The sequence below is a fragment of the Ranitomeya variabilis genome, chromosome 1 (assembly GCF_051348905.1).
Source record: "Ranitomeya variabilis isolate aRanVar5 chromosome 1, aRanVar5.hap1, whole genome shotgun sequence".
Lineage (NCBI taxonomy): Eukaryota > Metazoa > Chordata > Amphibia > Anura > Dendrobatidae > Ranitomeya > Ranitomeya variabilis.
The window spans coordinates 836,962,670-836,987,957 of record NC_135232.1 but is presented as its reverse complement, the minus strand read 5'-3'; the positions used below and the strand labels follow the sequence as shown (position 1 = coordinate 836,987,957).

General features: G+C 43.5%; 1 protein-coding gene across 8 annotated transcripts in view; it reads left to right on the top strand.

The window, feature by feature from the left end:
• The window catches only part of WDFY3 (WD repeat and FYVE domain containing 3), a 339,686-nt gene that overhangs the window by 123,086 nt on the left and 191,312 nt on the right, over positions 1 to 25,288 (top strand). For all 8 annotated transcript variants that reach the window (XM_077275801.1, XM_077275800.1, XM_077275807.1 and 5 more), the window contains 4 exons: positions 3,151 to 3,361; positions 5,902 to 6,025; positions 17,678 to 17,787; positions 18,579 to 18,740. In XM_077275801.1, coding sequence (XP_077131916.1) covers positions 3,182 to 3,361; positions 5,902 to 6,025; positions 17,678 to 17,787; positions 18,579 to 18,740 — 576 coding nt within the window. In that variant the 5' untranslated portion in view covers positions 3,151 to 3,181. The remainder of the gene's footprint in view (positions 1 to 3,150; positions 3,362 to 5,901; positions 6,026 to 17,677; positions 17,788 to 18,578; positions 18,741 to 25,288) is intronic.

The window sequence follows — 25,288 nt, the reverse complement described above, 5'->3', positions numbered from 1 at the left end:
GATTTCACTGGAGTCCCGACAGCGACCACCGCAAAGGCACTGGCTGGTCTCCTTGATCTCCAGCACCACTCAATCCCAAGGGTGAAGGGTTGCTTCTCCTCCGCTCAGTAGTTCTTCTGCAGGGGCTGCTACCCACCAGACTTCACAATGGCCCTCACAATAATTACATCTGTGTGTAAAAATGGCTGAAGAGCTGGCTTCTCACACCATCAGAGTTCATAGACGTTTGTGATGCCTGACTTTGCAGGGCGTCACACTAAAAACATTGCTAACTCATGTAAGGGAGAAAGTGGAGATCTCCCGCCTGTGCCCCGACGTGCGTTTCACCTACTGCTTTTCTGAGGTGGCGGGAGATCTCCTTTCTCCTTTACATGGGTAAGCAATGTTCTTTCCATCTACTTGCAACCCATAATGAAAATTAACCGAGTTGTATATTGAAAGAAAAACCTGGATGAGAGAGGAGTTTTTGGTTTGGTTTTGAGTTTCCATCCTCACTTTCTGCAGAAACGAATTGTCAATCATTGCTCTATAACAATTGGAAGTATATATTTTAAATTTAGTGAGAAAATAAGTAAAAAAAATGATTCTTTGAAAAATGTCCTGAGTTCATCATTGAGATTTATTGGATGTGACAACATAATTTAGTTTTTGCAGGCATGCTGAGGGGCACTCAGCGTGCTATGATACTATCTCTTCTTTGCGGTGCAGTAATGGGCTGATGAGAAAACGTACATTATTATGGCACACACACTTCCTCCTTTAGGAATGCCAAGGGTTGATCTCGCTATGTATGGTAATTTAAAAAAACTAAAATTATATCTTGCATCAAGCTGAGATTCACGAGAAATTCACGTTAACTAAATCCAAAGCAAAAAAGATGGGGCTTCCAGAAACCCTTTGTGTAGTGTGACTAATATAGTTTAGGGTTCTTTTTGTGACTCCTGTGTACTTTTGTAGATTAGGTACACATCCGAAACGTTTTACCACTTATATTTTGCATATGTTGGTCACAACTTAACCACATCCACTTACTTTAAGATGCGATAGTGGCAATGACTTTGTGTGATGTTTCCATAGGTTAGAAGGAGTTTATGGATCGTCTCTGCGCTGCCGACAGGATTTAAGACATATATCCCAGTGTAGTAAAGTGATGGTTTATTTCGACGCGTTTCGAAGTACAAGGTTACTTCTTCAGGAAAATCACATGAAGAAAAAGTGACCTTGTACTTCGAAACGCATCTAAATAAACCATCGTTTTACTACACTGGGATATGTCTTAAATCCTGTCGGCAGCGCGAAGACGATCCACAGACTCCTTCTAACCTATTGATGTCTGATGGTCACTGGCTGACCCATGGATCTGCAGCTGATATTGCACTATATGCTTGTCTTTCAGATTAAACAGGGGAGTTCAATCTGAGCGTAAAGCTCAATTTATTGCTCGGATAAGACCCCAATTTGCGCTGATCTCCTACAGTTTTCCTTGGATATTTGTGTGATGTTTGGCAGTGCGATAGATTTCACTGCTAATATTGCTGTGTAGCCATGTTCTTAACGTAATAACGACATCCACCTTACAAGTCAATAGCCCCTACGGCATCTGTGTGGTTAGAAAATGCAAATCGCTCTCCATTATGGAGAATGCAAAGCACATACCGTTCTTCTTTTTGAATTGTATTGTCTACCTTGGAGAGGTGCTTGAAATTCCCATTAATTTTATAGGGGTTTGCTGGACTCCTCTCCACTAACAGCATGTACCTGTTCTTCAGATAGATGTGTGTCTATTGGTGAGATCTACATGCCATGTACATGTATAACATATCCTATAGATCGATCATAAATGTACAAGATGGGAATAGCCCTTGAATACAAACGGCTTCTTCCCCAACAATGGCTCAGTCCTTCTAATCCCTGAAGTCAGATGCTGTTTTTCAACGCTGCCCCATTGTGAGGTGCGGGGAGGCGGGGGCGGAGTTCCGGCCGCGCATGCTCGGTCGGAAATGCTGGACACGACGCACCAAAAAACGTTACATGCAACGTTTTTTGGTGGCGACTGTCCGACGCAACACGACGCAACCGTCGCACGACGGTTGCGACGTGTGGCAATGTGTCGCACTGCGTCGCTAATGCAAATCAATGGTGAAAAAACGCATCCTGCAAGCAGTTTTGCAGGATGCATTTTTTCTACAAAACGACGTATAGCGACGTGCAGTGCACGACGCTAGTGTGAAAGTAGCCTTAGCAGAACATTTATGTGTATTGGGGAATCGGAAGAAATATCTGTCAGCCTGGGGGTGCATTAAGAAACGAGGATTTAACATGTGTATTAACAAGTGTTAACAAGAATCAAAACTTTTACGGGGTTAGAAAAATAACATACCCAGTGAAACAGTGTAGAAGATTGGTGGATAGAAGCTTCGCCGGTTGTGCGGCGCTTGCACAGTATGCGTCGGTGCGCCGCAACGTCGCATTGCGACGTGCAGTGCACGACGCTAATGTGAAAGTAGCCTTAGTGTTGTTCTGTCTTTATAATGGAAATGGAGAAAGCCACTGTCATACACCATTGGCAGCGGCTTTTCTCCCAGTGAGGAAAAGGGTCAGGTATTTGAAATCTGACTGCCCAATCCTTATCTTTATTGTATATCATCATTTGTTGGCAGCGACTGGAGGCCCCCATGACATTTTGTCAGCCAACTGCCCCGTGTTTAATCTTATCTGTATGGAATCCTTATTTGTTGACAGTCCTCACAATTGACTGATATGACATTAGGAATCATTGTCCAGGATTAGAAACACATAACCGTTCTTTCAGAAAAAGCCCAACCCCTGACCATGGGAAGAGTCTTGTAATTCATCCCCATTGCAGTGAATGGAGCAGAGTTTCACCCATGGTGAGTCATGTTGGATCTGAAAGATGGCAGCTAAGTTTTTGTCAGGACAGCTCCTTTAATAGTATTAGTCTTTTGTGTTGTGAACTTCAGTGTCGAGTGAGAACTTGGATATTTCAGGACTTTTTTTTTTTTTTTTTTTTAACAGGGACATGAAAAATAATAATAATAAAAAAAAAAACAAACAAATTCTTAAATATGTTTAGCGTAAAGAGCTTGATGAAGCTGTAGGTAATTTTCAGTTTTCTTTACCTTCCTGTAGGTGAGAAGGTTGCATTAACAAAGGTGCAACCATGAATATGGTGAAGAGAATTATGGGCCGGCCTCGGCAAGAGGAGTGCAGCCCGCAGGACAATGCCCTGGGCTTAATGCATCTAAGGCGGCTCTTCACCGAGCTGTGCCATCCTGCCAGGCACATGACTCAGAAAGAACAGGAGGAAAAGCTGTACATGATGCTGCCAGTCTTTAATAGGGTAAGTCCTTGTCATGGCACAGTCCTGCGTTTGTCCATATCCCATGGTTATCGGCTTGTCATTTATCTCTTATATATTCAGTAATACATTAATTCTCACTTCAAAATGATTCCCAGTATGATCAGGTAAAGCAATGTACAGTAATAGAAGTGTTCTCTAGAGCTGCAGCTTATTTTTTCCGTAATGGTGACGGCCTTAGCCATTTAGAAACTACGGAGGACAGTTTTTACATGCAGATATGCTTCCCTGCTCTCTCTTCCCTTTTCCACTTCTCATTCATTGTCACATAGTTCCCTCTCCATATAGACCTACAACTACTGCTCATCGCCAGCATTAAACGACCACCAATCGGCTACATGTAAGCTCATCGGCAGTCATTTATTAGCTGGTTTGCACTGGTCGACCATACTTCCATTTGCATAGAACACGTTAGTAGAATAAGACTAGGTTCACCTGTCCCAGTAGTGTTCAGTTAGAACAAATCCAGCGACCCGTTTGCAAAAAAGATGTGCAGACACAATTTTTTTAGTCTGTTTTTAAATAACTGATCTCTGCTGGATCTGTTTTTTTAACATTGAAGTCTATGGAAAATGGAACCATTCATTAGCCAACTGTTTTTCTTTTATTTGTAACTGATCATTTTTCCATAGGCTTAAATGTTAAAAAAAACAAAAAAAAAACGGATCCGGCAGAGATAAAGTATTCAAAAATAGACTGAAAAATTGTGTCTGCACAATTTTTTTTGCCAACGGATTGCTACTGGATCCATTCTAACTGCTCACTACTGGACATGTGGACATAGCTTTAGACTGCATTTACATTGGCTGATCGCAGGCATTAAACAACCACTAATTATGTACATGTACAGTGAAGGAAATAATTATTTGATCCCTTGCTGATTTTGTAAGTTTGCCCACTGACAGATATGAACAGTCTATAATTTTAAGGCTAGGGTAATTTTTGCATTGAGAGATAGAATATCAAAAATAAAATTCAGAAAATCACATTGTATAAATTATATTCATTTGCATTTTCCAGTGAGAAATAAGTATTTGATCCCCTTCCAACCATTAAGAGTTCTGGCTCCTACAGATGCTCCTAATTAACTCGTTACCTGCATTAAAGACAGCTGTCTTACATAGTCACCTTTATAAAAGACTCCTGTGCACAGACTCAATAAATCAGTCAGACTCTAACCTCTACAACATGGGCAAGACCAAAGAGCTTTATAAGGATGTCAGGGACAAGATTCTAGACCTGCACAATGCTGGAATGGGCTACAGAATCATAAGTAAGATGCTGGGTGAGAAGGAGACAACTGTTGGTGCAGTAGTAAGAAAATGGAAAAAATACAAAATGACTGTCAATCGACATTGATCTGGGGCACCATGCAAAATCTCACCTCGTGGGGTATCCTTGATCATGAGGAAGGTGAGAGATCAGCCTAAAACTACACGGGGGGAACTTGTTAATGATCTCAAGGCAGCTGGGACCACAGTCACCAAGAAAACCATTGCTAACACATTACGCTGTAAAGGTTTAAAATCCTGCAGTGCCCGCAAGGTCCCCCTCCTCAAGAAGGCACATGTGCAGGCCCATCTGAAGTCTGCCAATGAACACCTGGATGATTCTGTGAGTGATTGGCAGAAGGTGCTGTGGTCAGATGAGACAAAAATTTAGCTCTTTGGCATTAACTCAACTCGCCGTGTTTGGAGGAAGAGAAATGCTGCCTATGACCCAAAGAACACCGTCCCCACTGTCAAGCATGGAGGTGGAAACATTATGTTTTGGGGGTGTTTCTCTGCTAATGGCACAGGACTACTTCACCGCATCAATGGGAGAATGGATGGAGCCATGTACAGTAAAATCCTTCCCTCTGCCAGGACATTAGAAATGGGTCATGGGTGGGTCTTCCAGCAAAGCAATGACCCAAAATATATAGCCAAGGCAACAAAGGAGTGGCTCAAAAAGAAGCAAAGGGGAGTGGACCAAAATTCCTCCTGACATGTGCGCAAACCTTATCATCAACTACAAAAAAAGTCTGACTGTTGTGCTTGCCAACAAGGGTATTGCCACCAAGTATTAAGTCTTGTTTGCCAGAGGGATCAAATACTTATTTTTCACTGCAAAATGCAAATAAACTTGTATAATTTATACCATGTGATTTTCTTGAAATTATTTTTGATATTCTATCTCTTAATGTTAAAATTAACGTCCCTTAAAATAGATTGTTCATGTCTTTGTCAGTGGGCAAACTAACAAAATCAGCAAGGGATCAAATAATGATTTCCTTAGCTGTAAATTGATCTTAATACTTTTTTATCGAGTGATTGGCATTCTCTTCAAACTGGCTGATCATCGGTAAATGTGCATTCTTAGAATCGCTCCTTTATTATTAGCCAGGTAAATGCATCGGTATATCTGGGACACCGTTCTTCCCCGGCACAGAGCGGTCACAGACTACTCCTGCCCAGGGGGTTGAGTTTTCTAGTTTGTAAATTTAGGCATATAATATTTTTAATTTTGTTTATTTTCTTTAGGTGTTTGGAAGTGCACCTCCTAGCACAATGACTGAAAAGTTCTCAGATCTCTTGCAGTTTACTACACAAGTTTCACGCCTGATGGTCACTGAGATACGGAGAAGAGCATCTAACAAGTCCACAGGTTTGTTGCTAGAATATATCTACCATTTTATTTGGCCTTATTAACTCAGTTGAGCATCACATAAAATTTGTTTTGAAATGTTCTTAACCAGACCTTGGCACAATGTGGCCCAAAGCTACATGCAGCCCTTTAGCTGTTCCTTTCTGACCCGAGGACTGAGATATCCAATGGGCTGGAAATAGTGGCAACCCGCACCATGCGGCAGCCCTCCACCTGGCACCTCAATTTCACCAGCATCTGCAGAAATCGGTGAATGTAATGGTGGAACAGGCCTCTTCCACCGTTTGAGCCTACCGCAGCAGGCACAATGAAGTCACTATACTGCACCCACTATGTGGAGCCTCAGTGCACAGCGCAAATCAGTGTAAAGCATCGGGGAACATGGTTAGGTGAGTAGTAGTGTTTTTTTTGTGTTTTTTTTTTTTAAATCTCAGTGCTTGTGGGAAACTGTAGAAGCCATCATACTGCGTTAGGAGCTTTCTGAGGACATCATACTGTGTGAGGGACTGAGTCAGGACATCATACTGTGTGAGGGAATGTGTTGGGATATCATTATGCGTGAGTGACTATGTGGGGACTATCATAATTTTTGAGGGATTGTGTGCAGACATCACAGCGTGTAGGGGTTGTGTAGGAGCATCATAGTGTGTGGGGAGATCAGATTACATAGTGGTCTTTATGGGGATGTCATATTGTGTGAGGTGCTTTTTCGGGACATAGTGCACATGGGGATTTTGGGGGCATCATACCGTGTTACGGGCTTTGAGGGGATACCAAACTATGTGGAGACATCCAACTGTTTGATGGGCTGTGTGGGGGCACATCATACTATGTGAGGTGCTTTGTGGGGACATCATACTGTGTGAGGATCTTTTTTTGGATATTCTATTGTGTTGGGAGCTTTTGATCAAGGTACAGGGGCATAATATCAGGAGCAGAAGGATTTATATACTTTAGAAAAGACCATAAGTAATTTGGTTTTGATTAGCTTCCACAAGTAATAATACATGTTACATTAAGTCCTATCTTAACCTGTATTAGCGGTATCAGTTAGTCAATAGATTTCACTCTGCTCCGTTTTAAGAGAGAAAAATTAATATAAAACTATAATAATGAGTAGAATTTAAGTTACACCTTTCACAAGTCATGGTCTTTCATGTGACTCTGTGGAAAAATTAATTGCCCCTCCCTGATCGACACAGTGATTGGTTTTAATAGAATCAAGTAAAGAGGTCAAGCTCAAGTTAATAAAGTTTACAGTAATACAGCAGTTGCTGCCTGGATTTTTTGAGAAAGTGTGCAGAGTTGCAATCAAAACTATCAACCACCTTTGCAAATTAGGTGAAAACAAAACAAAATTTACAAACTTACTGATATTTGCAATGAAACAAGAAGAATCTAATTAGCTCAGCACAACTTATAAACAAGTGTACTACTCAAGTATAGGAAAAAAGAACATAAAAATAACATTGTACACTAGAACCTTTAGATAGTAAAACTCAAGGCTGCCACCTCGGATTCCACCACTTGAACCTTCTATAGTTCCACCACCCACTCTTGGAAATGCTCCACTTCTGCATCACGTCCTCACCAATCACACATTGATAGTTCCCATTGAACACCATATCACATACGTAGCCATCAGCTTTTTGTTTTGGCCAAAAGATTTTTGAAGCCTGCTACCATGATAAGTACGCGGTACTTGAACGTGGTACTAGGTTTTTGTCTGTCTCTCCCTTTCTTATTGTGTCTTTATTTATACATTTATGGTTGTTATGTAACAAAACAATCTTTTAGAAATTTTCTAATAAACTTTCTATTTTAAATAGCTCTAGTATCCATTTTTTTCTTTGTGTTTCTATATGTACTATATGGCAGAGCATATACATTGTTTGCCCCATTTGTTGGTCTAATGCTACCATGACAAGGTAGACTCTTTTGGCAGTGCCCTACTTTTTCTTTAAGGAAATGTGTCACATACATTTTATTTTTAAATCTACAATAATACCACATACAAGGGACAAATACTGTCACACCATGACCAGACCACATATTGCCACCACAGTGACCAAATAATACCACATACAGGGGACAAATACTACCTCACCATGACCAGACCACATATTGCCACCATATTGTGATCGAATAATACCTTATTAAAGGAGCAAATACTGCCACGGCATGGCCAAACCACAACACACTGACTGACTCAACGTTGGCATTATACACAGGAGCTCTGTATATAGTGTCGGTGTACAGGTAATAAAGTGATCACCAGTGACATCATACACTGCAGCTCTATATCTAGTGTATAGTGTACAGGTGATACAGTGATCACCAGTGACATCATACACTGCAGCTCTGTATCTAGTGTATAGTGTACAGGTAATACAGGGATCACCAGTGCAATTATACACAGGAGCTATGCACATAGTACACAGTGTACAGGTAACACACTGACTCACCGGTGACCTCTCTAGTTGAAGTCCTTCATTTTCACTTTTCTTCCTCATCCAGTGCAGACCACCATAATTTCTTCCAGCCAGGACTCGTCTCTGCAGAAAATAACATACAGTTATCTAGATCACGCTTCCAGAGCATATTCCCCACTTTTTCCTCAACTTCTACAGCTAACTACATGTGAACCCCCAATCTACTATATAATTGCCTAAGGGTTACTTCCATCTTTCTGTCTGTCACGGATATTCATTGGTCGCGGCCTCTGTCTGTCATGGAATCCAAGTCGCTGATTGGTCGTGGCAAAACGCCCACGACCAATCAGCGACGCGCACAGTCCGGAAGAAAATGGCCGCTCCCTACTCCCTGCACTCACTGCCCGGCGCCCGCATACACTCCTCTGGTCACCGCTCACACAGGGTTAATGCCGGCGCTAACGGACCGCGTTATGCCGCGGGTAACGCACTCCGTTACCGCCGCTATTAACCCTGTGTGACCAAGTTTTTACTATTGACGCAGCCTATGCAGCGTCAATAGTAAAAACATCTAATGTTAAAAATAATAAACAAAATAAAAAATCATTATATGCTCACCTTCCGCCGCCTTTCCCCCTCCTCGCGATGCAGCGGCAGGTCCATGCAAGCGGCACGTTCCGGTCCCAAGGATGATTTGCCAGAAGGACCTTCCATGACGTCGCTGTCACATGACCGTGACGTCATGGAAGGTCCTTTTGGCATACCATCCTGGGGACCGGAAGCTGCCGCCTGCGGTCGTCACGGTCATGTGACCGCGACGTCATCACAGGTCCTGCGCGAGAAGGACCTGCCATGAAGTAACGGTCATGTGGCCGCGACGTCATCACACCCTGGGACTGGAAGCTGATGCCTGCACCGCGCACAAGGCCTGGACTTCAACGGGCATTCGGAGGGTGAGTATATGTTTATTTTTTATTTTAACTCTGTATACTATGTGGCTCTGTGCTGTATACTCTGTCGCTGGGCAATATACTACGTGGCTGGGCAATATACTATGTCACTGGCCAATATACTACGTGGCTGTGCAATATACTACGTGGCTGGGCAATATACTACGTGGCTGGGCAATATACTACGTGGCTGGGCTATATACTGCGTGGCTGGGCAATATACTACGTGACTGGGCAATATACTACGTGACTGGGCAATATACTACATGGCTGGGCAATATACTATGTGGCTAGGCAATATACTATGTGGACGTGGCTGGGCAATATACTACGTGGACATGCATATTCTAGAATACCCGATGCGTTAGAATCGGGCCACCATCTAGTTAATATATAATTAGTTATTATGCAATCCACCACTTCAAATATAAATTGCAATCCACTGCTGTGCCCCCACTAACTATAAATATCCTCTTTCCCACCCAATAAATATATAAATTAAATAGCACCTGTAGTTTCTCCAAATTCAATACAAGTCACACTGCTTCATCCTCAATGCCTGCCTCTCTGTAACTCCCTCTCCCCCGATTCATTATGTTTGCATGCCTGCCTCCACCACAATTCATTATGCCATGTCCTCTTTCCCACCCTCGATTCATCGTTTGGTCTCCCCACCTTCAATACATAATCCTTTACTCCCCCCCCCCCCCCCCTGCAATTCATTATCAGTTACTGTCCCCATCCTCTAATTTCAATACATCATCATTTACTCCACCCCACCCTCAATTCATCATTTACTCGGACTCCCATGACAGCACGACGAGAGAGGGGATCCGCCCATTAGGAACAGGAAACCTACAGATACAAAAGGGCGGCACCTCTCCCCTGCATCAGTTGGTTTCCTGTTCCTAAAGGGACGGGTGCCTACAGATTAAGAAAAGGAGCCCAGGCCGGCCGGACCGAATCTGGTAGCGGGGGGGTCTCCTACCTCGGCCGGTGCGGAGAACCCTGGAGATGCCACGGTGGTCCTGGCTGGACTGCACGCGGTGGCGTTCGCAGCAGGGAGCGGAGTCCGGAGGATTTCCTGCCTCCATCAGCGTCGGCGCCGGTAAGTATATCCATTGGTGGTGCAGCGGTGCGGTGAATGTGGGGTGCCGGCGTCAGGGCTGTCTGGGTGAACTCCCGGAGCGCTGCGGTCCGTTCCCGGCGTCCTGCACCGCTCTCAGCGTGTGCTGGAGCGTTTCCGGGTGCAGTGACGTGAGGGGGCGGAGTTAGCAGCCGCTTCCGGGTCGCCGGGTGTCTGCGCATGCGCAGTCGATCCAAGATGGCGGCACCCATAGCATCCTGATGCCGGTTTTCTCCCACATGGTTCCTGCCTCCCTGCGGTATCCTGAGCCAATGGGGCAGCGTCTGACCTATCTGCTGACCGGATCCAAGGGGGATTTAAGCAGGTGACAACTACAGAGCCCTGCTTTTGGTCGCAAATCATCATGGAGAGTGGTGGTGAGCAGCAGCAGCTGGATGAGGTGCGTCAGAAGCCCAAAGACAGAAGCGACCAGTCCAGTCGAAGAAGCTCGTCCGCAAAAGGATCCAGAGCTTCGGCTAGGAAAGAACCCCCTCGTATTCCGGTATTTACTTTGGCGCACGGGTAAGTGATCTACGTGAAAGTTCACTCTGTGACGCAGGCCCCCTATACTTTATCATTCTAGGGGAAGAAAAGCACGGACAAGTCAAGGCATAAGGAATGTGCCCTCTGTGGGGTCCCCTTACCTGATTCTTGCCCCAAAAAATTATGTGCCCCCTGTATACAACAGACGGTGAGGTCTACAGGAGTGGTTGGGTGGAAGTGACATTAGGTCAGATAGTATTTATCACCTATATTGTCCTCCCCTAGGTGGCGGAAGAATCTGTGAGTGCGGCTAACCTGAAAGAAATGATCCGTTTGGAAGTAAGGGAATCCTTACGGTCCCTGTCCCAAGCGGGAGGTTCCAAAGATAGGACCCCTCTGGACTCTAATTCTTCGGAGGAAGAAAGAGAAGAGGGTGCCTATCACTCAAGTCCTTCCTCCTCTTCATCAGATGAGGAGTCTGGACGATTCTGTCTACCCCTGGATAGAATTGACAAAGTCGTCAAGTCTGTTAGAGGCACAATGGGGATAGAAGAGCCCAAACCGCAGCCCTCAAAGCAGGATATGATGTTCAGCGGATTGGATCGTAAGAAACATAGATCTTTCCCGGTGAACGAAAAAATCCAAGACCTGATTCTCCGAGAATGGAAGAAACCTGAGAAAAAGGGTTCCTTACCGCCAGCGTTGAAACGCAGGTACCCTTTCGACGATCCGGTTGTGGAAACATGGGATAAAGCCCCTAAGCTGGATGCGGCGGTGGCAAAAGCGTCGAAGAAGGCCTCATTGCCATTTGAGGATATGGGGACCCTCAAAGACCCCCTTGACAGAAAGGCAGATGCTTTTCTTAAAGGAACCTGGGAGACGGCGGCAGGATCTCTAAGACCAGCTGTTGCCGCGACATGTACAGCCAGGTCTTTAATGGTCTGGCTGGATCAGTTAGAGTCCCAGCTCAAGGACGGCGCTTCCAGAGATTCCATTCTGAAGGCTTTACCAACAATGCAGAATGCTGCGGCCTTTCTGTCAGACGCATCTGTGGACTCAGTCAGGATGGCGGCTAGAGCGGCAGGACTCTCCAACGCGGCTCGTAGAGCTTTATGGTTGAAGTGCTGGTCTGGCGACATTCAATCCAGAACTAAACTCTGCGCCATTCCGTGTAAAGGAGAATATCTCTTTGGATCAACTCTGGATGAGTTGCTGGAGAAAGCGGGGGATGATAAGAAGAAATTTCCCAATCCATCTTCAGCATCCTACCGCAGACCCTTCATTAAAAGGAGATTTGGTCGCGGGAAAAAACGCGGATCCTCACCCTCTAGAGAGAGTTTTAGATGGGAGGACAGACGCGGAAGAGGTACGGGCTATATGTTTCGCCGTTCCTCGAAAGAACAGAAAAAAACGGACCAATGACTAGCGGTCCCCGTGGGGGGTAGACTGTCAGCTTTCTCATCAGCTTGGTTTGACATTACAAACAGTAAATGGGTCCGAGGCATCATAGCGAAAGGTCTAAGACTTGACTTTGATCACTGGCCTCGAGATAAATTTAATTTAACCCCTTTACGTTCCTCCCCCCTTGAGCAAGCAGCCTTGGAAGCAGAGGTCACAAACTTATGCTTCAAGAATGTTTTGGTTGAAATTCCAGTATCAGAAAGAGGGAGAGGATTTTACTCTCCTCTCTTTCTGATCAAGAAGCCAGACGGATCATTTAGAACGATCATAAATCTTAAAGGCCTTAATAATTTTCTGACCAATGAATCGTTCAAGATGGAATCAATTGGTTCAGCAATAAAAATGTTGTTTAAACACTGCTTCATGGTAGTTGTAGATCTAAAGGACGCGTACTATCATGTCCCAATACATGAAGACTTCCAGAGATTCCTGGGGGTAGCTGTGTCAATGGGGGGACAAATTTGTCATTTCCAGTTTAGAGCTCTTCCCTTTGGCTTATCAGCGGCTCCTAGGGTGTTTACCAAGATAGTGGCCGAAGTCATGGCACACTTACGAGAGTCTGACATCTTAATTGTCCCCTATTTGGATGATTTCCTTATAGTTGGGAATTCAGCAGACCATTGCCTCTCTCAGCTACAGACAACCACAACCAAACTTGAGCATCTGGGGTGGATTGTGAATTATGAAAAATCCCGATTACAGCCCCAGAAAATACAGAGATTCTTAGGACTGTTGTTAAATTCAGAGACCCAACAGTGTTGTCTTCCGCCCGACAAGTTATTACACATCCAACAACAGGTGTCTAGAGCAACTGATAATCCATCCATGACACTTAGACATGCTATGTCACTGTTAGGATCTCTAACCTCGTGCATTCCTGCTGTCCGGTGGGCCCAATTTCACACCAGACCCTTACAATCCGAGGTACTGGTTAATGACAGAATCTTGCAAGGCTCCTTGCAGAGTCAGATTACTTTGGGTCCAGAAGCACTGACATCTCTTAGATGGTGGCTAGTCACTGACAATTTATCGGCAGGAGTTCCCTGGGTGACACAGGCGACACGTATTGTAACGACAGACGCTAGCCCTTCAGGTTGGGGAGCACACATGGACGACATGATAGTTCAGGGTCTATGGGACCCCTTAACATCAGCCTCCTCCAACCAAAAAGAATTAATGGCGGTTGAACTGTCAGTTAAAAAATTACTCTCATATCTGCAGGGTCACCACGTCAAGATCCTCTCGGACAACCAGGTGGCGGTCGCGTACATAAATCACCAGGGTGGAACTCATTCCGAATCATTGATGAGGGTGACAGATCGTCTATTCCAGACTGCGGAAGACCATTTTCTATCTTTAACCGCACTGCACATAAGAGGAAAAGAAAATGTAAAAGCGGACTTTCTAAGCCGCAACACCTTGAGACAAGGGGAGTGGTCTCTAAACAGTCTTGTGTTCGACCAGATTGTCCACAAATGGGGACATCCAGAGGTGGATTTATTTGCCACCAGGGACAATCGAAAGACAGTAAAATTCTGTTCCCTAAATCCCAGGGAGAATCCTCTAGCGGTAGACGCCTTTCTGATCAGTTGGAACTTTCGGCTGGCTTATGCGTTCCCCCCGCTGGCCTTGATACCTCTGGTAATCAGGAAGATAAGAGAGGATCGGGCAAGAGTTATTTTGATTGCCCCATTTTGGCCCAGAAGGGCCTGGTTCACCTGGCTCAGGATCATGTCAGTGGAGGACCCCTGGGTGCTTCCGGACATCCCAGATTTGCTCCACCAGGGTCCGATCAGCCATCCTCAAGTAAAGAATCTCCATTTAACGGCATGGAGTTTGAGAGGGCGTTACTGAGGGACAAAGGGTTCTCCCCAAATTTGATTGAAACCCTTATGAAAAGTAGAAAGCAGATTACAACAACAATCTATGCTAGAACCTGGCGGAAATTCCTAGCCTCTTCTGACTTTAATTTAGAAGAGGGAATTCCTATAAAACAGATCTTAGAATTCCTGCAAAGGGGCTTAGAGCTAGATCTATCCACTAGTACCCTAAAGGTACAAGTCTCGGCCCTAGGGGCCTTGTTTTCCTGTAACATCGCCAATAATTATTGGATCTCACGGTTCATAAAAGCTTCTAGCAGGGCTAGACCCATACATAAGGATAGATCTATGCCGTGGGATCTTAATCTAGTCCTGTCAGCATTGACTAGAGAGCCGTTTGAACCATTACAATCAGCTTCAATCAAGGCCCTATCCCTTAAAACAGCATTTCTGGTAGCGATAACATCTGCCCGTAGGGTAGGGGACATACAAGCTCTCTCCAGAATTTCCCCTTACACAGAGTTTCTGCCAGATAGGGTAGTCCTCAGACCGGACCCAGCCTATTTACCAAAAGTGTCATCACGGTTTCACAGGTCACAGGAGATAGTTTTACCATCTTTCCTTCCCAATCCCTCCAACCCTAAAGAAGAGCTACTCCATACACTAGACGTTAGGAGATGCCTGTTAGAATACATCTCTGTTACTGATACATGGAAGAAAGATAATGCGTTATTTTTATCTTTCCAAAACCCTAGAAAGGGACTCAGGGTATCAAAGTACACACTAGCGAAGTGGATTAGGGAGGCTATCTCTTTGGCTTATACTGCAGGTGGGGGTCCGACTCCGCAGAATCTGAGGGCGCATTCCACCAGAGCCATGGCTACATCCTGGGCGGAAAAATCTGGAGTATCAATCGACCAGATATGTAAGGCGGCCACATGGTCATCCCCGTCCACCTTCTTTAAACACTATAGGTTGGATTTAGGGGCCTCCTCTGATCTCACCTTCGGGTTAAGGGTGCTGCAAGCTATAGTCCCTCCCTAAGGTAGTGTTACATCTCTGTAATTCTCTCGTCGTGCTGTCATGGGAGTCCGAGTAAAGCATTAAGCTACTTACGGTAGCGGCATTTCTCGGAGGCCCATGACAGCACCCTTAGTTCCCTCCCTATTCACGTGGGGGTTGCACCTCCTATAATGTATATATCTCACGTATAATACCCAGTTCCAATATATGGGTTATAATATTGTATATAAACTGTATATAATGTATATTTTTGTGTGCCACTAACCGCGGTAGTCCTCTCAAGGCTCTGAAATACAACTGATGCAGGGGAGAGGTGCCGCCCTTTTGTATCTGTAGGTTTCCTGTTCCTAATGGGCGGATCCCCTCTCTCGTCGTGCTGTCATGGGCCTCCGAGAAATGCCGCTACCGTAAGTAGCTTAATGCTTTTTTGCTATCACCACTCCCACCTTCAATTTATCATTGAAGATGCCCCCCCCCCACTTCTGCTCTCGGGGCCCCATACACCAATAAGGGCAGTGATGCCCTGATGGAGGTCCTAGTAAAACAACTATATTGGATGCTGGTGTTCCTATACGAGTCCTGTGTATTGTTCCGTATTATAAAATATGAAATTACAATAGAGGAAGAAGTGGCCTTGCTCGCTATAGATAGTTGGCAGTAGTGTAAGTGCCTGTGAAACTGTGTGACATATAGGACAAGACTAGTGAATTAGCATAGTAGATTGGTAGCGAATCAAGGAAATACTGACTACCGTGTGAAAATGACACCAAGTAGATTATAGTTAGAGTATCTGGAATAATCTTGCCTGTATGGATTTCTCCTGGTGTGTTGATTGAAGTTCTAATTACTGTAAGTTGCTGCAAGATGTACAAGCAGTGGTGGTAGTGAAGCTAAAATACAATATAGGATCATAGGATCAAGGGTCCAGTGCCAAATGCTGATCATGATTATTGCATTCTCAGAATTTTTCAACCCCTTCATGACAAGTGTCTTTAGTACTTGCATGCACAGTAGCATCTATCTGCAAGAGAGCATCGCTTGTCGGTAGATGCCATTTTGTTGGAGCTAAATAAAATAAATTGGCTCCAGCAAGCGATAGATGTTACTGTGCATGCGCCGGCGCCATTTTGCTGAAGTTAAACAAAGTTCAAGGAGTCCTGGAAGTGATGATATGGCCTCCACAGATCCCTGATTTCAACATCAAGTCTCCATGGGATTACATGAAGAAAAAAAAAAAGGATTTGCACAAGCCTACATCCACAGAAGATCTGTGGTTAGTTCTCCAAGATGTTTGTAACAACCTCCCTGCAGAGTTCGTTCAAAAACTGTGCAGTTTGTACCCAGATGACTTGATGCTTTGTTACACCCAACAGTGGCGCAAGTGGATATGTGAACCCACTGTGCCATAAGGCCGGTCCAGCCTAGGAAGGGACGTAGCTAAGCGACTGCCTGGTGTTCATTGGAGCTCCTGATGGTTGCGTCCGACTGGGTTGTGGGTAGCCGCTAGACTCCACTCCTAGTCAGATACCTATACTGCAGCTGCTGAGGTTTGCGGACACTGATTAAGGCTACCTTGAGACACAATAGTCTAGGAAACTGAATCAGGGACAGGCTGTACACTGACCAGAGGACAATGTTCAGTCACTGACCTCACTGGGACCAAGGGTCTTCTGGAACAGGACTGGCCACACCAGAACCAGGTGACTTTGGATTCAAGACTGGCCGCATCGGGACCAGGGAATGAGGTTCAGGACTATGGCCACACCAGGACCAGGGATAAGGGTTCTGGACACTGGCTGCATCGGGACCAGGGATTCGGGTATAGGTCCTGGCCACACTGGGACCAGGTAAATGGGTACATGACACTGGCCTCTCCGGGACCAGGGATTCGACCAAGGGCCCTTACAACTGCACTGGAAGAACACCACAGTACCTAATAACTAAACTTGTTGCTTGACGACTCCATAAGGGGGAGGGAGTCTTTTATACAGGACTATTCCCAGCAATTGACTGGGAGCCATCTTTCAGGTGTGCATCATTACACTAAGCCTCTCAGCAATAAGCTGAGGGCATTTACTATGTTTGCTGCCCCTTTCAAGAGCAGGGGAGCGCACACACTCCCCTCCACCGGGGAGTGCGGCGCGTGCTGCAGTAAGGAAGCACACCGCACCAGGGACCACACCAGGGGGCTGGGGTGGTGAGTAAACCTACATTGAGGGAGAAGGGGACACCATGCAGGGACGCAGACCATAGCGCTACATGCTTTGATGCTATTCTTGAGGCAAAGGTGGTCATACCAAATATGAATTTGATTCCTCCTTAGATCAGATTCCTTACAGTCGATTTTGTTTTCTCAGAGGCTGCAAGTCGAGCCATAGTACAATTTCTTGAAATCAACCAGAGTGAGGAGACCAGCAGAGGGTGGATGCTCCTTACAGTGATTAATCTCTTGGCTTCATCTGGTCAGGTAAGTTGTGTTTTGCTCTCCTGTCACCTGGACCTTCTACAATTATATTCAATGGTGATGAATCCTATTGTTAAGAATACTCATCATGGCTACCCAACACACGTTTCCCAGGTGTTCTCAATATTATTGAGTTAATGGATGGCTCACTTTTCTGGTAACTTTCCACTTTTTTAATAGATATTGTTAGATTATTATAAATAGTTTTACTATTCAATAGGATAACAAAATGCTGATTGAACTCTTAATAGGTCTTTAATTAGTCTGAAGAAATGAATCTAGATGAGATCACCACAATAGTGCCGCTTGCCCATTGGCGCCTATTTGTTGGTTATGACTACTTTTGAAATATGAAATCTACACCAACAATATCCAACTCATTAGATTGATTTACATTTTTTAAATAACGTCAACCTGGCATTTTTTTTTGGGGGTGATTCTAAGTTTGACAATTTGTAGAACCAAATTGTAATCTGAATCGAAAATCCAAGTCTAGGACTATTCTAAAATTTTGTCTTTCAAAAGAACAATAGATCATGATTTAATTTCTTGAATTTAATGGTTTTCACAGATAAACTAGATAAATATTGTGGTGATAATGCAACTCTGGTCAGTTGTCTGACCTTATACAGTGCGTTAATATACGCTTGGTAATAATCACGCTAAATTGTCAAGCCTTCCCCTTTATAGAAAATCAATGTAGAATTCTTTATCCAATCATAGCAGTACCTTCTTCTAGTGTTTGATATGGCTACAGTGTTATATTCTTTTTTTTTTTTTTTCTTTTTCCTTAGAAAACTGTGGACTGCATGACTACAATGTCCGTACCCTCTACGCTCATTAAATGCCTATACCTGTTTTTTGACCTCCCGCATGTGCCTGAGGTTCCTGGAGGAGCAGAAAATGAGTTACCCCTGGCAGAACGTAGAGCCTTACTTCAGAAAGTCTTTGTACAGGTAAAAACTTGTCATTCTACGAATGCTGATACCATTGCGGCAACAGGAAAGAAATATGATGTTCGTCCTTCGTAGTCGAAGATGACCATGACTTCAGGGTTAGAAGAGAATTAGTAGTTATGGGTCCGGAGGTGGCTGATGAGCCCAATCCGGGCCCTGAAGGTTCGCCCACATACTTGACATAAGGAAGCAGATGTGGTCAGTACACCAGATTCTACTTGTGCCTTGTGGAAAGCGCGCTTTCTTTTTACGTCAAAGATATTCCTATCTTCAGCTATTACCTTCTATAAAGACAAGGAATGCATGAAAGACAAGGAGCAAATGATAGCGCATTGGATCATGGGTGGGAGCGGGAAGGGTAGCTTAAAGTTCCCCCTGGTTTTCCAAAAGTAAGTTTTATATCCTGAACTATCCTGACAAATGAAGAAATACTGATATATACTATTGCAGGTTACACATTCTCCATTTCAGTATATGTAGAAAGAAACTTAACTGACAGCAGTCCTTTACTTTCTCCCTGCTTTTGGCAGCTGCAGAACCAGATGTTTAGTGAGAGTAAAGGATCAGATAGAAGTATAAATAGAAAGACAAACTGAGATTGACAAACAGCGAGCATAACAAAAATTAATTAAAAAAAAAAGAATGACTAACTGTTTTTTAGAAAGCTTGTTGCTTAACCCCTTAGTGACACAGCCAATTTGGTACTTAATGACCGAGCCAATCTTTACAATTCTGACCAGTGTCACTTTGAGGTTATAACTCTGGAACGCTTTAACGGATCCCGCTGATTCTGAGGCTGTTTTTTTGTGACATATTGTACTTCATGTTAGTGGTAACATTTCTTCGATATTACTTGCGATTACTTATGAAAAAATGGAAATATGGCAAAAATTTTTAAAATTTAGCAATTTTCAAACTTTGTATTTTTATGCCCTTAAATCAGAGATACAGTACAGACCAAAAGTCTGGACACACCTTCTCATTTAAAGATTTTCCTGTATTTTCATGACTATGAAAATTGTACATTCACACTGAAGGCATCAAAACTATGAATTAACACATGTGGAATTATATACTTAACAAAAAAGTATGAAACAACTGAAAATATGTCTTATATTCTAGGTTCTTCAAAGTAGCCACCTTTTGCTTTGATGACTGCTTTGCACACTCTTGGCATTCTCTTGATAAGCTTCAAGAGGTAGTCACTGGAAATGGCCTTCCAACAATCTTGAAGGAGCTCCCAGAGATGCTTAGCACTTGTTGGCCCTTTTGCCTTCACTCTGCGGTCCAGCTCACATCAAACCATCCTGATTGGGTTCAGGTCTGACTGTGGAAGCTAATGACATCTGGCGTAGCACCCCATCACTCTCTTTCTTGGTCAAATAGCCCTAGAGGTGTGTTTGGGGTCATTGTCCTGTTGAAAAATAAATGCTGGTCCAACTAAACGCAAACCGGATGGAATAGCATGCCGCTGCAAGATGCTGTGGTAGCCATGCTGGTTCAGTATGCCTTCAATTTTGAATAAATTCCCAACAGTGTCACCAGCAAAGCACTCCCACACCATCACACCTCCTCCTCCATGCTTCACGGTGGGAACCAGGCATGTAGAGTCCATCCGTTCCCCTTTTCTGCGTCGCACAAAGACACGGTGGTTGGAACCAAAGATCTCAAATTTGGACTCATCAGACCAAAGCACAGATTTCCACTCCTCTAATGTCCATTCCTTGTGTTCTTCAGCACAAACAAGTCTCTTCTGCTTGTTGCCTGTCCTTAGCAGTGGTTTCCTAGCAGCTATTTTACCATGAAGGCCTGCTGCACAAAGTCTCCTCTTAACAGTTGTTGTAGAGATGTGTCTGCTGTTAGAACTCTGTGTGGCATTGACCTGGTCTCTAATCTGAGCTGCTGCTAACCTTCGATTTCTGAGGCTGGTGACTCGGATAATCTTATCCTCAGAAGCAGAGGTTACTCTTGGTCTTCCTTTCCTGGGGCGGTCCTCATGTGAGCCAGTTTCTTTGTAGCGCTTGATGGTTTTTGCCACTGCACTTGGGGACACTTTCAAAGTTTTCACAATTTTTCAGACTGACTGACCTTCATTTCTCAAAGTAATGATGGCCACTCGTTTTTCTTTACTTAGCTGCTTTTTTCTTGCCATAATACAAATTCTAACAGTCTATTCAGTAGGACTATCAGCTGTGTATCCACCAGACTTCTGCCCAACACAACTGATGGTCCCAACACCATTTATAAGGCAAGAGATCCCACTTATTAAACCTGACAGGGAACACCTGTGAAGTGAAAACCATTCCTTGTGACTACCTCTTGAAGCTCATCAAGAAAATGCCAAGAGTGTGCAAAGCAGTCATCAAAGCAAAAGGTGGTTACTTTGAAGAACCTAGAATATAAGACATAATTTCAGTTGTTTCACACTTTTTTGTTAAGTATATAATTCCACATGTGTTAATTTATAGTTTTGATGCCTTCAGTGTGAATGTACAATTTTCATAGTCATGAAAATACAGGAAAATCTTTAAATGAGAAGGGTGTGTCCAGACTTTTGGTCTGTACTGTATGTCACACAAAATAGTTAATAAATAACATTTCCCACATGTCTACTTTACATCAGCACAATTTTGGAAACAAAATTTGTTTTTTGTTAGGGAGTTATAAGGGTTAAAAGTTGACCAGCAATTCCTTATTTTTACAACACCGTTTTTTTTTTTAGGAAACCATGTGGAAGGAAAAAATGAACATTTAACTTTTTTTTGCAAACATTTTAATTCAGAACCATTTTTTTTATTTCACAAGTGTAAAAACAGAAATGTAACCATAAAAGTTGTTGTGCAATTTCTCCTGAGTACGTCAATACCCCATATGTGCGGGTAAACCACTGTTTGGGCGCACCGCAGAGCTTGGAAGTGAAGGAGCGCCGTTTGACTTTTTCAATGCAGAATTGGCTGGAATTGAGATCGGACGCCATGTCGCGTTTGGAGAGCTTCTGATGTGCCTAAACAGTAGAAACCCCCCACAAGTGACCCCATTTTGGAAACTAGACCCCTTAAGGAACTTATCTAGATGTGTGGTGAGCACTTTGAGCCCCCAAACACTTCACAGAAGTTTATAATGTAGAGCCGTGAAAATAAAAAATCGCATTTGTTTACACAAAAATGATCTTTTCGCCCACAAATTTTTATTTTCACAAGGGTAACAGGAGAAATTAGACCACAAAAGTTGTTGTCCAATTTCTCCTGAGTACGTCGATACCCCATATGTGGAGGTAAACCACTGTTTGGGCGCACTGCAGAGCTTGGAAGATAAGGAGTGCCGTTTTACTTTTTCAATGCAGAATTGGCTGGAATTGAGATCGGACACCATGTTGCGTTTGGAGAGCCCCTGATGTGCCTAAACAGTAGAAACCCCCCACAAGTGACACCATTTTGGAAACTAGACCCCTTAAGGAACTTATCTAGATGTGTGGTGAGCACTTTAAACCCCCAGGTGCTTCACAGAAGTTTATAACGTAGAGGCGTGAAAATAAAAAATCCTTTTTTTTTCCCTCAAAAATGATTTTTTAGCCTGCAATTTTTTATTTTCTCAAGGGTAACAGGAGACATTGGACCCCAAAATCTGTTGACCAGTTTGTCCTGAGTACGCTGATACCCCATATGGGGGGGGGCACTGTTTGGGCACCCATCGGGGCTCGGAAGGGAAGGAGCGCCGCTTGGAATGCAGACTTTGATGGAATGGTCTGCAGGCGTCAAATTGCATTTGCAGAGCTCCTGATGTACCTAAACAGTAGAAACCCCCCACAAGTGACCCCATTTTGGAAACTAGACCCCCCAAAGAGCTTATCTAGATGTGTGGTGAGCACTATGAACCCCCAACTGCTTCACAGAAGTTTATAATGTAGAGCCATGAAAATTAAATAAATATTTTTTCCACAAAAAAGATTTTTTTTAGCCCCCAAATTTTTATTTTCACAAGGGTAACAAGAGAAAATGGACCCCAAAAGTTGTTGTCCAATTTGTCCTGAGTACTCTGATACCCCATGTGTGGGGGGGAACCACTGTTTGGGCACATGGCTGAGCTCGGAAGGGAAGGAGCGCCGTTTTGGAATGCAGACTTTGATACTGCCGCCGTTAAAAGGCGTATCGGCGGTCGTTAAGGGGTTAAGAAAGACAGGAGATTACAGCAGCATCATCACAGGTAGGCAGGTAGCCTTTATTTCTGCCTTCTGTGTGAGGTTGCTGGCATTGCTGGTCACCAATTTGTAGCTAAACTGTATTTCTATCTGGACAACAGCTTAGAGGTAGACATTAAAGAAACATTAAAATAGTCTTTTAGTACAAAAACCTGGCATAATCTAGTGATGAATATATTCTGCTTATGGTCTTTTCGCTTTCAATTGCATTTCTTTATCAGCTGGTACATTTTCCATCAACTTCAAAACAGGAATCTTATGTATTTAAAATGAGATATTTCAGAATACATTAAGAAAATGTTTCTCTAAAAAATAAAAAGCTATAAACTCATCAACAATCTTTGCCGCTTTCTGTGATTATTAGCCTGAAGTTAAGCCTGTCTTTTTTTTCTCATTGTTTTCCTATTGGGAACACTTTGCCCCTTAACCTTTTTTTTCCCCTAGCACGCATGTCATGGTGTAACTATTATCTAATGTAGCCTTTTCTCTCATTACTGGTCAACCAGATTTCATTAATGTGTATACATGGTAGTTGCTAAAATTAACAAATTTCACTTGATATTTCTTCTGTAACATTCTAGATTTCATGGCTGGATTGCTTTAAGAATTTCTAGATCAGGCCAAGCAGGACCTTCTCTAAATTTTGCGTTAATACGATTTAACCCCTTCTTTTGACTTGCATGTATGTCAAAAGTCATGTCCCTGCCTTGGATGCAGGCTCGCACGCCGAGCCCACATCTTTCCCAGCACATGATGACTGATTTAGTCACCAAAAATGAAAACGTTACTGGTCTTGAAAATGGCAACAAAAGCTAAATTTTACCGTATACTGAACAGTGTAAATAAAAAACAAAAAACAGAAAAATAAAAAAAGGTTATGACTCTTTGAAGAAGGCAAAGAGAAAACAAAAACAACAAAAAATTTGGGAAATCACCTGGGGGTGAAGGGGTTAATGTTTATTAGAAGACCCATGTTAATTATGTTTACAGGGGTTATCCCATAAATAAATATTCCAATTGAAGACTGGTTATATTGACCCTTAGTGTGGAACTAATTTTTCTCCTTCCTGACCAGGCCCAATTTTTAAATCTGACCAATGTCCATTTATGAGGTTATAACTCTGGAAAGCTTCAATCTATCCCACTGATTCCAAGATCGATTTTTCGTGACATATTGTACTTCACATTAGTGGTAAATTTTGGTGGATATGATGATTTGCGTATGTTTATGGAAATATCGAAAATGCAACAAATTTCGCAATTTTCAAACTTTACATTTTTATGTCCTTAAAGCAGATAGTCATACAACAGTAATTAATAACATTTCTCAAATGTCTACTTTATGTCTGCATAATGGTTTCAAGCATTATTTTTTTTTTTGTTAAGTTAGAAGGGTTAAAAGTAGATCAGCAATTTCTTATTTTTTCGTCAATTTACAAAACCATTTTTTTAGGGACCTCCTCACATTTGAAGTGACTTTGGGGGCCTATATAACAGAAAATACCCAAAAGTGACACCATTCTAAAAGCTGCACCCCTCAAGGTGCTCAAAACCACATTCAAGAAGTTTATTAACCCTTCAGGTGATTCACTGAAATTAACCCCTCTCTGACCTTAGATGTACTATCCCGTCGAGGTGACTTGGGCCTATCTGACCCTCGGTGGGATAGTACGTCATATGCGATCGGCCGCGCTCACGGGGGGAGCGCGGCCGATCACGGCCGGTGTCAGCTGACTATCGCACGGACCGCCCCCGGCACATTAACCCCCGGCATACTGTGATCAAACATGATCGCAGTGTTCTGGCGGTATAGGGAAGCATCGCGCAGGGAGGGGGCTCCCTGCGGGCTTCCCTGAGACCCCCGGAGCAACGCGATGTGATCGCGTTGCTCCGAGGGTCTCTAACCTCCTCCTCCCTGCAGCAGGCCCGGATCCAAAATGGCCGCAGCATCCGGGTCCTGCAGGGAGATGGCCTCACAGCGCCTGCTCAGAGCAGGCGCCGGGAAGCCTGGAGGAGCTGTGCACGTCAGATCGCCGATCTGACACAGTGCACAGCAAAGTGTCAGATCGGCGATCTTACACTATAACATCATGCCCCCCCCGGGGCAATGCTATAGTGTAAAAAAAAAATATTCACATGTGTAAAAAAAAAATGTGCAAAAAATTCCAAAAAAGAAAAAAAAAAAAAAAAATATATATATATATATATATATATATATATATATATATATATATATATATATATATATATATATATACACACATATACATATACATATATACCGTATGTTCCGGCGTATAAGACGACTTTTTAACCCCTAAAAATTGTCCCAAAAGTCGGGGGTCGTCTT